Source organism: Myotis davidii, unplaced genomic scaffold (genome assembly GCF_000327345.1).
Source record: "Myotis davidii unplaced genomic scaffold, ASM32734v1 scaffold905, whole genome shotgun sequence".
NCBI classification, from domain to species: Eukaryota; Metazoa; Chordata; class Mammalia; order Chiroptera; family Vespertilionidae; genus Myotis; species Myotis davidii.
The window spans coordinates 380820-396964 of NW_006295819.1; the positions used below are offsets into that span (position 1 = coordinate 380820).

General features: G+C 38.7%; 2 protein-coding genes across 4 annotated transcripts in view; both read right to left on the bottom strand.

The window, feature by feature from the left end:
- The window catches only part of LOC102762095 (alpha-fetoprotein-like), a 31050-nt gene extending 29654 nt beyond the window's left edge, over positions 1-1396 (bottom strand). For both annotated transcript variants that reach the window (XM_006770653.2, XM_006770652.2), the window contains exons 1-3: positions 1298-1396; positions 810-861; positions 522-663 (exon numbers count right to left, since the gene is read on the bottom strand). In XM_006770653.2, coding sequence (XP_006770716.1) covers positions 522-663; positions 810-861; positions 1298-1382 — 279 coding nt within the window. In that variant the 5' untranslated portion in view covers positions 1383-1396. The remainder of the gene's footprint in view (positions 1-521; positions 664-809; positions 862-1297) is intronic.
- Positions 1397-6078: 4682 nt separating this feature from the next.
- AFM (afamin) overlaps positions 6079-16145 on the bottom strand; it is a 22212-nt gene continuing 12145 nt past the window's right edge. For both annotated transcript variants that reach the window (XM_006770656.2, XM_015568414.1), the window contains exons 9-14: positions 14460-14592; positions 12508-12605; positions 10767-10899; positions 8774-8997; positions 7533-7665; positions 6079-6118 (exon numbers count right to left, since the gene is read on the bottom strand). In XM_006770656.2, the coding sequence (XP_006770719.1) occupies positions 6083-6118; positions 7533-7665; positions 8774-8997; positions 10767-10899; positions 12508-12605; positions 14460-14592 (757 nt within the window). In that variant the 3' untranslated portion in view covers positions 6079-6082. The remainder of the gene's footprint in view (positions 6119-7532; positions 7666-8773; positions 8998-10766; positions 10900-12507; positions 12606-14459; positions 14593-16145) is intronic.

The following is a 16145-nucleotide window of genomic DNA, read 5'->3' on the forward strand; positions in this document are numbered from 1 at the left end:
TTGGCTCACACCCCCAGCCAGCTCCACCCTGATTGGCCCTCCACACACCAATAGGGTATGGGGTTTGCTGGCCCACCACCCACAGCCCCTCCCTATGGCCAGCCTCACCCCTAATCAGTTCCCCCACCCCAATTGGGGCTGGGGTCCACTAGTCAATTGCCTGTGGCCCTTCTCCTCAGCTGGCCCAGCCCTGATTCGGCCCCAATCAGATTGGGCCAGCCAGCCTACCTCCTGCTGTCTCCTCCTCTCAACAGGCCTGATACCAATCTGCTGATTAGGGCCGGGCTGGCCGGACGCCCCCTGTGTATGAATTCATGCACTGGGTCTCTAGTAAGTTTATAAAACTATAAAGATTATATCATAAGTATGAATATGTACATATTGCTGCTTTACAATCCTCAACCAATTTTTTCAGTGAGCCCTCCTTATAACAACATGTTTTGGTTGCAATTTAATTGAGAGAGAGAGAGAGAGAGAGAGAGAGAGAGAGAGAGGTAAAAGGCATAAAATGATTCACATACCAACTGGTAAGAGCATTCTAAACGTGACTCATGTAGCTTGAGGCTCTTGCATTTCTCTGCAAAATCTAGTAACTCTTCAACTATGGTTTGTACTTCTTCATAAGTGGATTTCTGAAGAAACTGAGCAACCATAATGCTAATGCTGAAACATGACACTGTGAGTGTTAAAGATAGAATTGAACCCTTTTCCACCATCATTCTTGTTATCTCGTTGTCCCACTCCCCTCCCTCTAAATAATTAATGTGATTTTAAGTTTCAGATAAAAGTATATTGATAATAAAACTCACATGTCTCTTAAGTTCTCCTCCAGATAATTCTGGCTATTAGAGTGCTGTATGGCTGAGGTGGAGGGGTAGGGGGAGAAAAAGAGGCTTTATATGTATAACAGGAAATTTTTCAAATTGAAATCCCCTTTATAGTTCTGAAATCTATATTTATTCACTCATAAATTTTCAGATGTATTTTTGATTATCATAATAAATTTTAAAAAGTATTAGAATATATCTTTGCTTGTACTTAAACTGTATTCTGTGAATGACATTCTCTCACCAAAGTGAAAATAAGACTAAAATGAGGTCTTCCTGTGGATTGATTCAATATATTAGCTCTCTTCATTCATTCATTTCATAAGTTAATTTACATCAATTTTCAATGACCCAATGATAGTAATGAGCACTGAGAAAGAGAAGTCATTCCATATGCATTTTAGTAGTCATTACCTCCTACTAGTACTCTGGGCACATGGAATGTATAGATTGGAAATAGGATTCCCTACCTGCATCTAGTAAACTTCTCTGAAGAGTTTGACCTTTAATGTAGCTGAAGAAAGCAAGAAAATATATGAATCTAACAGTCTTCATTTTTTCAGACAAACTTTTATGAAAGGTACTCTATCATTTGAGGGAACTGAAGAGTCCCCTTATAGTCCTTTAAATTAGTTAATATTAATAATTAAACTTTTTCTGGTGAATATTTTTCCAGGCCACTGTGACACTGATCAAGTTGAAGAATTCATAGCAATGATGAAATGTTGATGGATAGCCATTCATTAACGAATACTGGATTTTAAAATGAGTTATGTCAATGTACTTGTTTTTTCAAGATTACACCATGTAGACCTTGCAATGAAGTAATCAATAACACTTTGGGTAAACATCTCTTTTCCTAGAAATGTCTGCTGACAAGGTCAAAGTTCTAAAGTGAGGGGAGAAGATAAATATGAACTACCCCCAATTCAAATAAATGGTTAAGGCCCCAGTTCCAGTGCTAGACACCTTTCAAGCCCCTGAAAAATTAGGGAGCACAAGCCTTTGGAGAAAGCACGAGGGAGTGGGATTGAATTGACTGAATGCTTACTGTGAGTCTGGCACTTTATATTACCATATACTAGCAATACTCTTTCTTGAATAAGGAATTAAGACTCAGGGTCATATTATTTGCTCATGTATTCACAGGTAGAGATGAAGGCTTGTCTGACTTCAGAGCCTATACCAGCCAAGAGCTGGTATCAAAAGCTGAGGTCCCAATATTCCTCAGCTGCTGTCTGCTTGCCTGTCATTTAATTCTTGGGTCTAGGGAAGGAAACACTGATTAAATAAAAATTCTAAAATAAATGTAAAATCCACAATTTTTGGAAATGAGAGATCACTGGTTACTTTAATCATTCCTGTCCTCAGTTCCCTCATCTACAGAGGGAGGGTTTGGACCAGGCCATCTCTAAGGCTGGTAGTTCATTGCTTGATTCTACTACACACATATTATCATTTCTGGGCTTCTAGGCAAAATATATCACTACTGAGAGAGATATTTGTTTGAAAAGCAAAGCAAAACTGTCATTATTTAAAATTGGGACACATTGGCTAATGTAAAGAATACTGATGGCCACGTGTGATAGAAAGCCTGGGTCAGCGAATGGAAGTGTCTGGCAGGTTTCCATCATCATTTTCAGGGTTCTCTAAATAGTCCCAATGCTCAACAATTCTTTTGTTGTGCATCCTTAGAGCCCTTCCCTTGAGATCTTACTCTAAACCTCTGGGAACTATCAGAAATGGTTCTATTACTCTAGGGATGGCATTACTAATTGATGATTGCATTCTTTCTCTCTGAACCTACACTCAGCCTTAAAATCATTCACAGCACAATGCCACAGGACAGCCACTAGTAACTGATTGGAGTTGGAACTTGTTGTATAAATGGGCAAAATTAATTCGTCTTTTTAGAAAAATTGAATGAAATTAACTTCCCAGGAGAACCATCCGCTCAGAGTAGGACTTTTGAAAACATAAAAAAATGTTAAGCCTGATGGTGGAATTTCAGACCAGAGGAAAGGCAAGTAGTGGGGATTATTTAAGGAAGGGTAAGGAATGAGTTTTGTGACAGGGCTCAAAAGACAGCAAATAATTTGGTCCCTAAGAGAATTAGATCTTCAAGCTGACCTTTAATATAAGAAATGGAAGGTATACAGGTACAGAACACACTGATAATTTCTAACAAATGTTATTTGCGCAGCAAACTTAATCCTTGTCCAACTAATAGAAACAGAGTTCAAAGGATCTTCAGAAAAACCACGACTGGATCCCTAAGTCCCACCAAAAATCTGGGTGATGATGGCTCATGCACTCATTGGTCTTGACACTCATTAGTGCATTGGTCTTGACACTCATTGTAGGCTTATCACACTTACAAGCATCTCTATTACCAGAGCATTCTTCCTGCAGCAAGTCTAGGTATGTATTACTCCTTGATGTGGGTTTTGTCTGAGCAATACAGAATAAGTGGTTCTGAGTCCTCTCTTCTCCATGCAAAATATGTGTTTTGAATAAACCATTCCTCCCCCTTCTCACATCACATTGTTCAATATTAGTCTGGTCTCTGGCACATCAGCAGAGAGTTGTATGGCAGTTTCCTCTGTGATAAACAGTCTTGTGATGGTAACAGGTTTCTGGGGCTCAGGTGTCATAGCTGCTGCTCTTAGCATAGTATTGGACACAGAATAGGATCCACTATTAGATACAAGATAGAATTAGCTAATTATGCTCCTTTTCACTACTGTTGACTGAATTTATAATCTACTAGTGGCCTGCTGTACAAAAGTCATGCATGGGGGAGGGGTGTCCCTCAGCCCAGCCTGTACCCTCTCCAATCTGGGACCCCTCAGGGGATGTCCAACTGCGGGTTTAGGCCCACAGGGATTGGGCCTAAACCAGTAGTCGATATCCCTCTCGTAATCCGGGATTGCTGGCTCTTAACAGCTCACATGCCTGCTTGCCTGATTGCCCCTAACCACTCTGCAGCCAGACTGATCGACGCCTAATTGCTCCCCTGCCAGCCTACCCCTAATGGCCCCCCCCACCAGCCTTATAACTCATAATTGCCCTCCCCTGTTAGCCTCTAACCGCTTCTACCTCAGCCACGCTGCCATAGCTTTGTCCAGAAGAATGTCCAGAAGGTCTCCTGGAAGGTCTCCCAGTACAATTAGCATATTACCCTTTTATTAGTATAGATAGAGGCCTGGTGCATGGGTGGGGACAGGCTGGTTTGCCCTGAAGGGTGTCCTGGATCAGGATGAGGGTTCTCTTGGGGGGCGGGGCAGCCTGGGCAAGGGGCCTGTGATGGTTTGCAGGCCAGCCATGCCCACATTGGGGTGGGGGTCCCCGCTGAGATTCCTGGCCAACTTGGGTGAGGGGTGATGGCTGTTTTCAGGCTGGCCACACCCCCTTTAGGGTGGGAGTCCCTGTTGGGGGCCCTGACCAGCCTGGATTAGGGGCTGAGGGCAATTTGCAGGACCCTCCCTTGGCAGCACACCTGGGCAACCTAAGCCTCCCTCCTGCTCAGGCCAGCTCCATGGCTGCCACCCTCAGGCCCCTTCTTCAGCAGCCAGCTTAGACACGTGGGAAGCTTGGCTTCCTCTGTCACTGGGGGTGACCTAAGCCTCCCGCTGGCTCTGGCTGGCTCTGTGACAACCACCATCTTTGTTCCGCTAATTTACATATCCCCTCCTGACTGGCTGTGGTATGCGGAGGTAAAGTCAATTTACATATTTGTCTATTATTCGTGTAGATTATTTAAGTAAAATTTTCTTCCTTGTTATTCTCATTAGTAAATGAGAGTGTTTAGAAAACTGACTTCCCAGTTCCTACCACTCCCTCTGTTTAGACATCACTGCCACACACAGCTCCAACATCACAGCAATTGTGGCTTGGAAAGGAGGGAGAGAAGAGTCACTGTCAGTCTTCCTTCTCTCTAAATAACAGATTTTATAAGGCATACAATATGGCCATACCTGAGAGGTTGTGTGTACCTGGCTAAGAATATCCTTCTGGAATTAGAGGATTACATGTCATATGACACTGAACAAATTAGTTATCTCTCCAAGCCACAGATTCCCTATTTGTAAAATAAGAATAGAAATGATGTATACTTCATAGAGTTGTTAGGATTAAATGCGATAATGCATGAAAGGTACCTAGGGACAGTGTTTGGTACATGGAAAACATTAAGTGCCAATAGGTTATAGTAGTAGCAGCAGCAGCAGCAATGCTGGGTGCTCTCAACTCCCCTTTTCCTTGCCAATAGCAGCAAGAAGAGGATCTGGGAGTATTATGCCCACACCTTTGCTATTTTGAATTCTGCCTTCTATGGAATAGATTTAGCCAGTGAGCCAGAGATATTGATTGAATAAGAGAATCTTGATTGTTTAATTTTATCAGTTTGACACATGATATCAGTCTTTGAGAAATAGCTCTATATTTTGTGTTATAATAACATTTTATGTAAACGTTCTTTTTACTGTATTCTTCTCAGAAAATGAAATTCCAAGACAGCTGGAAGTGGGTAAATTGGTCTTCCTCTCTTTTCTCCACAACCTGGGAAGAAAAAATAGTATCTTATGCAGCAAAAGAATATGAAATATTATAGCTTAGGTAATGGAAAGTCATGTATATAAAAAATAGCTAATGGTAACTCTGTTCTGCCTCTTGTAGCTACAAACCTACTCCCTATGGTGGCCAGGTCTCTCTTCCTGGGCACTGAACATCATTGCCATATCTATGCAACATTTTTTTCCTAAAATTTGTATATGAATCTTACCTAAAGTGCAGAAGGAAGCACATCTATATATACATTTTTGAAATCACAAGCATTGCTTTTTATTTATGTAAATGCTGCAGTAAGACTCTTGGAACAGGTTGGCTGAGGCCTGTCTGCCATCCCAACCCCTCCTCTCTCTGTCAACATCCAGACATCTGATGGCCTCCCCTTTCTGGTCCAGAGAGCTTAGTGCAACAGCAGAGGCAGAGGAGTGGATTCCTTGGGGTTATTTAGAAAACTGCTTGGACTGTAAGAAGTGCCGGCTCCGAGGCAGCAATGCCAGTCCATTAGGAGTGGTAGACGCCCAGAGAAACATCCCAGGATCAATATCGGGGTCTGTCAGTACAAGGAATATGGGATTAACCAGAAATAGACATGGCAGCTCAAGAGGGGAGAAGCCAGGACAATTAGAGAAGCTACAAATACAATTGGCATTTAATGGGAATGTTACCTTTGTAGTTTTTTATGTTTCTCAAGAAGCCTGGTTTTTGGCTGCCAATTTTGGACCCTAAGAGGGGGAAACAAAAATAAACAAACAAACAAACAAATAAATAAATAAATTAGTTAATTAAAATTTAAGACATTATTATTAATTTTAAATAGATTTTTATTGATTTTTTACTGAGAGGAAGGGAGAGGGATAGAGAGTTAGAAACATCGATGAGAGAGAAACATCGATCAGCTGCCTCTTGCACACTCCCTACTGGGATGTACCCACAACCAAAGTACATGCCCTTGACCGGAATCAAACCTGGGATCCTTGAGTCTGCAGGCCGACACTCTATCCACTAAACCAAACTGGTTAGGACAAGACATTATTTAAATTTAGAGACATATGCTACCTTGAATTTTGGAAATAAAAATTAAACTATTCATATATTATGCAGGGAGACAGTGACACCCTTTTTTCAAATGAATTTGAGTCCAGACACCCCAAACCTTTTATGAACTTCCAGTGAATTTATCCCTCCCTTTTCGTGGCCTCAGATACACACTCAGTTAGATGCTAGATATTGACTCATGCCTCTAATTATGTTAAACATATTTTTTAAAAAACTAATATTTGTTCCAAAATAAATTTTTCACAGACTAAGCACTCAATGAAAACACAGAGGTCTCTCAACCGGAATGAAAGCTGTGGGTGAGTGTGTGTGCCTGTGAGTGTGCACAAATACCGATTGTGTGCATGTGAATTGGGAGGTAGTCTGGAGTAGAGTGGGTGTCGCTAGGAAAGAAACGGTGAGAAACAATGTTGGTAAACGGTGAAGAGGTCCTTCCAAGGAGCCATCACTGAGGCTGCATTCACAGGTACTGAGGTGCCTGGATACCACAGTGAGTCCGTCAGACTCCGGTCACTGGAGTGAGAAGAAGCAGGACACATGTCCTCTCTTTCCTCATCCCCGTTACCCTGACCTCCCACTTCCTCACTTCACACACGTCTATTCTCGACCTAGGGACATTGGGACAAGGTCAGGAAGGTGATGCAGCCTTGCCCTGAAAGACTTCACATACTAATGCTCTTCTCATTTGCCTGTGAAGCTGATTGATTTCCTTCCCACGTCAGTTTGACTATTTTTTTTATTAAGATAAGGGGTGATTCCACACAGAAAAGGGCCAATGGCATAATTCAGGGACAATGATTGCCAACCATCCTTATTACAGGTGATGAACTGCCATTCAGTTTAAGACTGGTGGCATCTGCACCCAGGTTTTCCTGACATCTTTTCTTACACCGTGTTGTCACCAAGGAGACACTGCCAAAACCCGGTCAGTGACAGGATGCATAGTAGCTGTGTAGCAACTATACCCTCAAATACCAGCCTCTGAGACATTGTGGATGAGTCAGAATCTTATGGGAGTTCCGGTGCATTTTATTTGAGTAGGAACACCGTAGAATTTCAGTGGAAAATAAATGTAACTACCTCTTCATTGAAGCAGGCTTCAGGCCCCTCTGCTTTGCAGCACTTGTCCACTAGGTTAGTGAACTCTGTAAGCGATGACCGCAGCTCCTCATCTGTAAGTTCAGGCTTTAGCTTCACTAAATTCACAAGAAACCTGTGACCCAAAGATGTCAAATAGAATTAATTAAAATTTTATTTCTTAAGTTCCTCTTCTCCAAAATGCTTGTTATGGTATCATATATCTTGGGAAGGGAGGCGTCTCAATTTGAGTGAGTATAAAAAGTTAATATATTCCCACTTTTGAAAGGTCCTCCTAAAATTTTTCTGTTAAACTTATGGGATGGATTTCCATGGTAACAATCTTTATAGGGTTATGTAACTTTATAGAGTTATGGACAAGATAGTATAAAAAATGTGAACATATATTATGTCTTCATTATCACAGTATTGTAAATATGTGACTACATTTGATCTTCCTAGAAAATTTATTTCTGCTCCACTTGATATAGACATTGCCTAAATCTAAAAACTAGGTCTTATTTCTCGACATTTATAGTATTGCCTAAGAAAATAAAAGTAAGATTCCTATCACTTTTGGGCCTCTCCTTTTTTCAAACACTAAGTGAGATTCTCAGGGCATTCTCTCAAGAAAATTTGATTAATTATAATCCTACTAGAGGCCTGGTGCATGACATTCATGCACTGGGGGAGGAGGGTCCCTCAGCCTGTCCTGTGCCCTCTCGCTGTCCAGGACATCTCCTGAGGGGTTCTTAGCACTGCTGAGGAGGCAGGAGAGGCTCCCACCACCACCGCTGCGCTCGCCAGCCATGAGCCCAGCTCCTGGCTGAGCAGCACTCCCCCTGTGGGAGCACACTGAGCACCAGGGGGAAGCTCCTGCGTTGAGCGTCTGCCCCTCTGGTGGTCAGTATGCATCATAGGGACCTATCGTTCTGCCATTTGGACAATTTGCATATTGGCCTTTTATTATATAGAATAAGCCTTTCTGCTGGGTATCCTAACTCACTTTCCCAACTCACCGTCTGCTGGACATTCCACGTCCACAGCAAAGGAAAAGGCTAGCTAGGTTTCAACGTTAATGCAATCAATATGCTCTGGTGTTTTTCCGAGTTAGAGAGGGCAATTTGATGGAAGGAAAAGGACTGTAATACCAAAATCACATGTCCATTGCAATACACCTTCTCATTAACACACGGTGTGTCTTCCGGCTGCAGAAGAAGACGAGTGGAAGAGTATGGTAGTACCTGTCTTTCTTTCTCTGGAGCTCCTCATCATGTGCCTGACACAAGTCTGTGCGAAACGTGAATAAACCTTGAGAGGCAGATGGAGGCACATATGTTTTATCGGCTTCCAGGGCCTCAAAGCAGTGCCTTCTGAAGGCAAAGTTGGTGTTACAACAGTGGTCCACGGCAGGGTTGATGGTTCGATTCCCATTTACTCCACATATCTCTCCAATAGCTAAATCCACCTGTACCAATGAAAGCTGGAACTCAGATAGGACTTTAAAACTTGAGTGGTGCTCTGAAACATGGTTAGTGAATCATGAGATTGTTACAAGTTCACTGGTAACTTTACTCAGAGAAACCCATGCACTCATAACATGACATTATGTACAATGAAAAGTGGAGCTGGGGTCCTAAGTGGCATTACATATAACAACATTTCAAGCCATAGCAATTTAAATGCCTAGAGACTGATTTCTTGTTATCACATATACAAATTTGTGATTGGTAGCCGCAAACAGCTAAATGAAAGTGGCAACCAAACACTATGGCCCTTAGACTTATCTCTCTCCTGGATTGTGTCCCAGGGTACTGTTCACTCCAGCCCTAAAATACACCCAACGTGCAGTGGGGCTTTGGGAGGGGCAGGGAAACAGCAATTCCGTGACTGACCTGGTGGGAGAACTTGTAACATTACTTAAAATTATAAGGTTTCCTATATTCTGAAACATTATTGTGATTCCTAAAACATTTGTCCTAACAAATTACTTCTATATTAATGAGGTAAGAAAGATGATTTGGAGAATTCCAAGAAAATATTTAAGACATTCTGTTTTTCTTCTTATGATTTTGATTCAGTGAGTCAAAATGGAATACTATGCTGCTGTAAAAAAGAAGGAATTCTTACCATTTGCAACAGCATGGATGGAACTGGAGAGCATTATGCTAAGTGAAATAAGCCAGTCAATGAAAGAAAAATACCACATGATTTCACTCATTTATGGATAATAAAGACCATTATAAACTTATGAACAAAAATAGATACAGAGGCAGAGCAGCACCGAACAGGCTGTCAAACTACAGCGGGAAGGCTAGGGAGGGTTGGGGGGCAGGAGGGAGGAGTGGGTAAGAGATCAACCGAAGGACTTGTATGCATGCATATAAGCATAACCAATGGACACAAGACACCGGGGAATAGGGGAGGCCAGGGGAATGTCAAGGAGGGAAAAAAAAAGGAGACATATGTAATACTCTGTAATACTTTAAGCAATTAAAACAAAAATTTTTTTTTACAAAAAGAAAACTTGACATTCCCTGCTTAACAACGTTGAAAACAATGAAGAGAGGAAAACACATAAGTGCTATAAAGTAATGAGGACATATACAGGGTGTCCCAAACACATGTATACACACTTCAATAGCTGATGGCTCAATACCTGTTTCTTTCTTTTCAGCCAGACTAAGTTGAACAAAGGAAATTAATCCTAAAATGCTACTGGAGGTTTGAAAATGCAGTTGAAGTACAAATACTGCCTTTATAATTATTCAGTGTGTATAAAAATGTCGACACATTATAACAACTGATAACTCACTTAATTTTCACTCCTTTTCAGGTTTAACTGATTTGGAATAATGGGTGAAGCCAGATTAAGCTTTGAAAAACAGACGTTTTTATGGGGACACATAAAAGGTAAAGTTTATGGTACAAAAACTGGCAACAGTTGGCAAATTGAGGGTGTACAAAAATACCAAACACAATGATTCTTGATGCTTGTGATTCTATTGTTGCGCGTTTTCAGCAGTGCCTGGACCAAACGGTCATCAATTTGAAAACAGACATTGACAAAACAAAATAATTCATTTCTGTAGATACTTTTAAATTTTGAAAATGAGCTATATGTTAATAAACACTGACTTTATCATCACTCAAAGTGTGTATACATTTTTGGAACATTATGTCTGTAGGTGTTGGTTTTGTTTGGTAGAAATAGGCAGATACATGGGCCATGCTCACCAAATTATCAACGCAGGCAAACTCTTCACTCAGAGTGCAGCAGGTGAGTAAAGCTGTCACCATTTCCTCGCCAAGAAAGGTCAGTTCGTCCGTGGAGAGCTGAGGGGCTATCTTTGTGAATTTGATGAAGTAGCTGGAAGAATATTTGACTGTTTGGTTCCGAACGAAGCAGGTACCCATTCTCCCTTGTCTCACTACTTGAAACCCCAACACTTTAGGCTACAAACAATCAATGTAAGGACAATGTGAACCTCAGTCCTCTCATAAAAAGGTAGAGAAATGTCTCTTCACTCTGTTTTCCTGCACCCTGCCTTCTGGACCTCTGTATTTTGGCTTCCATCTAATTTCACGGTAATCTCAGGTTTGCCCTTCCTGTTTACCTGTGGGATGAGGAGCCCCTGGGCAGCAAATACCTTGGCTAGTATGTAAAATCCTGCTTGAAATCCCTTGCATAAGTAATAAATATTGTAAAGGGAGAATTTAATAAGTACACGTGGAAAAGGATAAACTGATATGAAAGAAACTAAGATCTTTAATGGGCTGAGTGACTTCCCAGCAAACAGCCAGATTGCAGAAATAGTTAAAACATATTTTGGTTGGACTGTCTGCTCAGTGCCACTTTGCCGCTTGGTTTATTTTTGTTCATCAATTTATGTAGATCATTACATCCCACGTATGAGTGAGAGCACGTGATATTTATGTTTCTCTGACTGGCTTACTTCACTTAGCATAATGCTCTCCAGTTCCATCCATGCTGTTGCCAATAGTAAAAGTTCCTTCTTTTTTGCAGCAGTGTAGTATTCCATTGTGTAGATGTACCACAGTTTTTAATCCACTCATCTGCTGAATGGCACTTAGGCTGTTTCCAAAGTATGCATGCATATTAGCATGACCAATGGATACAGACACTGGGGCTGCAGGGGCTTGCCCTCAGAGGTGGGAGTAGCGGGGGCGGGGGGGTTAATCAGGGAAAAAGGAGACATGTAATACTTTAAATAAACAACAACAACAACAACAAACCCATATTTTTTAAACAATGTTTTGATTTGAAGATGTTTGTTTTCAACACACACTAGATTACTATGGCAATTAATTAAGAAAATCCAGAATAAACTGCATATTACCCATCAATGTTCACCAGAGCGCTAGAAAATAAATATTAAAACTTTAAGCAAATCCATAGTTATCTCTACAAACTTAATAAGAAGGGCTTAAATCCTGGCAAACCATCCTTTCCAGCTGTTAATCTGTTTTTACGTAATGGAAACTGGACTTGTGAAATAGTGACTTGCCCGGAATGATCCAGCTGATAAGTACTGCTAAAGAATATTTGTATAAATAAAGGTAAATGAACCCCATTTACCTTTATTTTATACCTTCTTTTTCATCAGTTAATGTTGGAAATGGTAACCACTTAAACTTGACTTCACCTCACCCTCACCCTCAAACGGGTAAGAATCCAGAAATTCTGGGTTGGGAGTAGGAAAGACAAGTCCAAACAAAAACTAAAATATGATAGAATCAGTTTCTCCAGCATCCTGTATTTCCTTAATTTCTAGCCTCTTTCCTGATAAGAGCTTACTGTGATAGCTCAATGTACTTCCTGACTTTGTGGCTTTATTCTTTCCCAGAGTTTATGAATTCACCGTAACTGAACAACTGAACTAAAATTTTGACACTTAGTGGCTCTCTTTATTTTATCCTGATCACAAGTGTTAACCGACTTATGCAAACAACTTACTGGTATTTCAAGTCATCTTTCCCCAAATTCTGGAAATGTTCACATTCCTGTTGTACTATTTTGAGGCTTTTCTCGGTTGTCTCATTGAATTTGTTTTCCTGAAAATAAGAACGATTATGTTTATGAATATTTTATCTAAAATTTAATCATAAACTTCACATCGAGTTGTCAAATAGCTTTTTTTAACTTATATACTATTTTCCAACTATTATTAGCTTACATTACTCACTAAATCAAGGGTAGTTTTCTTTATATGTGTGTGTAAAAATTTGGATTTCATTCAATTATAGTTATAGATTCTTCCTTTGCTTTAATATGAAAGTCCAAATTTTTCATCATTTTGTACTTTTTTAGCTTTCCAGTTTACAAAGTATAATTCAGATCTCATGGTGAGAAGGATTACATTTGATTCTCACTTTGAAGTAGACAGGATGGCTGTTAATCTGTTTTTACGTAATGGAAACTGGACTTGTGAAATAGTGACTTGCCCAGAATGATCCAGCTGATAAGTACTGCTAAAGAATATTTGTATAAATAAAGGTAAATGAACCCCATTTACCTTTATTTTATACCTTCTTTTTCATCAGTTAATGTTGGAAATTAGAACTTCCAATAGTTGTCTTCAAATACTTTATAAACTCTCTCTCTCATGAGACATAAAATTAGACACTTGCTGAGTCAACACCAGAGAAAAAACTACACACCAGTGAGTAGATGCTGTGGGACAAATTGTGTCTCCATGTAAAATAAAATAAAAAATTATAGCAGTGTGATTCATTTAAGAATCGGAAAAAAACCTCCTCATTAGGTACAGTGGTAGAGCTGTACCGAAACTCAAGTCTTCTTACTTCATTGCTCAACTATAAATGAGTATAAACTGGCTTTTATGGCAAGTGGAATAAATTTTTTAAATAAACCAAAAGCAGCATATATCATATGAATGAGAAATAAATCATAAATTTCAAATAATTTTTATAATACAAAAAGAGTACATATGAATTGATAGTAAAAACATGAATTTCAATAGGAAAATGGGTAACAAACATGAACAAATTGTTTCTAGAAAACATAATTATTATAGCTAAAATTATACAGGAAAAGCTTAATTTCTTTTTAAAAATCAAAGGTTTGCTTAAAATATATTCACTATTTTTTATATATAAATCTAGTAAAGTTCATTTTCATGTGCAAAATTGGTGAAGGTGAGAGTAAAATGAGCATTTTTAAGTATTCTTGTAGGGCTATATGTTGGTAAAAACTTTCTAGAATAACTAAGACATTTGTATTAAATATTAAATTTATGCCTACATATTTAACCTAATAATTTCCCTTCTGATAATCTATTTTAAGAAAATAATAAATATTAATAAAAATGATTACAGAGATATTGCTTATAAGATTAAAAAAACCTAATAACTAAACATCCAAAATGCCCAACATAGTAGAAAAGCAGTTAAGTAAATTATTATGATGGCATACCTCTGTTTAAAGTACATTTTGAATTCCATTTAATGACATAAAGTTTTCTATGACACTAAATGAAAAATACATCCAAAAATTCCATCAGAAATGTTATTCTAATGTTATTTTGAAACACACTCATATACACGGTGGACAAAAGTAGGTTAGAGTGCACAAAACACAGATTATTCTTGTCTTATTATTTATTAGTTATTGTATTGTTTTCCATATGAACAACTATAAACTATATTTTTGCCCCACCCTGGTAAGAATATTTAATTCAAAAGATGAAAGAAAATGTTAATTATAGCAATTTCTTGGTGACAAAATCAGAAAGTGAAAGGGTCGATCGACCCCCAAAGGGGTCGCGACCCACAGGTTGAGAACCGTTGCCCTAGACTAAATTAAAACTTTGATATCAATTTTTAGGTGTGTGTTGTTTTGATTTCTGGGTTTTGTTTATTCCTCGGGGCCCACAGAATGGAACCTACCATGATACTGTAACAGTCTGGAGGGTTTTCTGTGTTGCAACACTCTCTCAGGAGGTCATCATACACTCTAGCAATTCTTAAAAGCTCCGGTGTAGATAGTTCTTGATGTCTCCTTGAGTATTCATAAAGAAACCTGTGATGTGTAAAGTATCTTGTATATTAGAACTTAGAGAATGAGAAAAACACCAAATCCTGCTATCTTATAGTCTCTAGTCAGATTGAATATTAAGTCTGCTCTCAAATGCCGTGCCTCCTCTGGTTAGGTCAGGGAGTGATTTAAGAGGGCAATGTAACTACAGGCGATTATTTTACCTAAATTCTCTATAAATAATGATTTAAACTAACAATGCTTTTACTTAGAGGATGGAATTCTTAGAGTTATTTAGAATTAATTATTAAGATTATTTACTTAATAAAGCATCAGATATTAATTGAGGATAATGTCTTGGGTCAATTTCTGGGTTCTCTGTTCTGTTCCATTGGTCTATATGTCTGTTCTTTGAGAACCGTGACTTAGTAATATAACTTAATATTGGTATTGTGATCCCTCCAACTTTGTTTTTCTTTCTTGAGATTGCTGTGGCTATTCGGAGTCCTTTTTGGTTCCATATAAATTTTTGAATTATTTTTTTCTAGATCTTTGAAATATGCCAATGGTATTTAATAAGGATTGCATTGAATTTATAGGTTACTTTGGGTAGTATGGGCATTTTAAATGATGTCAGTTCTACCAATTGATGAACATGGTATGTTCTTCCATTTGTTTATATCTTCCGTCAACATCCTGTAGTTTTCTGAGTACAGGTCTTTTACCTCCTTGGTTAAGTTTACACCTAAGTATCTTAATTTTTATGTTGCAAAAGTAAATGGGATTTTTTTTTAGTTTCTTTTCCTGAGAGTTCATTATTTGTGTATAAAAATACCATTGATTGCTGGGTGTTAATTTTGTATCCTGCTACATTGCTGAATTCATTAATTAAGTCTAATAATTTTTTGATGGAGTCTTTAGGATTTTCTATGTATAGTATCATGTCATCTGCAAATAATGACAGTTTAACATCTTCTTTTCCAATTTGGATATTATGTGATTTTTGTCTCTCAGGTTGTTTATGTGATGTATCACATTTATTGATTTGCAGATATTTTACCATCCTTGCATCCCGGAATAAATTCCACTTGGTGTATGATCTTTCTAATGTATTGCTGAATCTGATTTGTTAGAATTTTGTTGAGGATTTTAGCATCTATGTTCATCAAGGATATTGGTCTGTAGTTCTCTTCTTTAAAGTAGTCTATCTGGTTTTGGGATTAGGGTAATAGTGGCTTCATAGAAAGAGCTTGGAAGTGTGCCTTCCTCTTGAATTTTTTTGGAATAGTCTGAGGAGGATAGGTGTTAGTTCTGCTTTGAATGCTTGGTAGAACTCTTCTGTAAAGCCATCTGGACCAGGGTTTTTGTTTGCTGGAAGATTTTTGATCGCTGTATCAATTTCTTCAGTAGTTATTGGCCTATTCAGGTTTTTTCATTCTTCTTGATTGTGTTTTGGGAGCTTGTATTTTTCTAAGAATATGTCCATTTCATCTAGGTTGTCCATTTTGTTAGAATAGAGTTGTTCATAGCAGTTTTTCATAATCGTTTGTATTTCTATGAGATTGGTTGTTACTTCACCCTTTCATTTCTGATTTTGT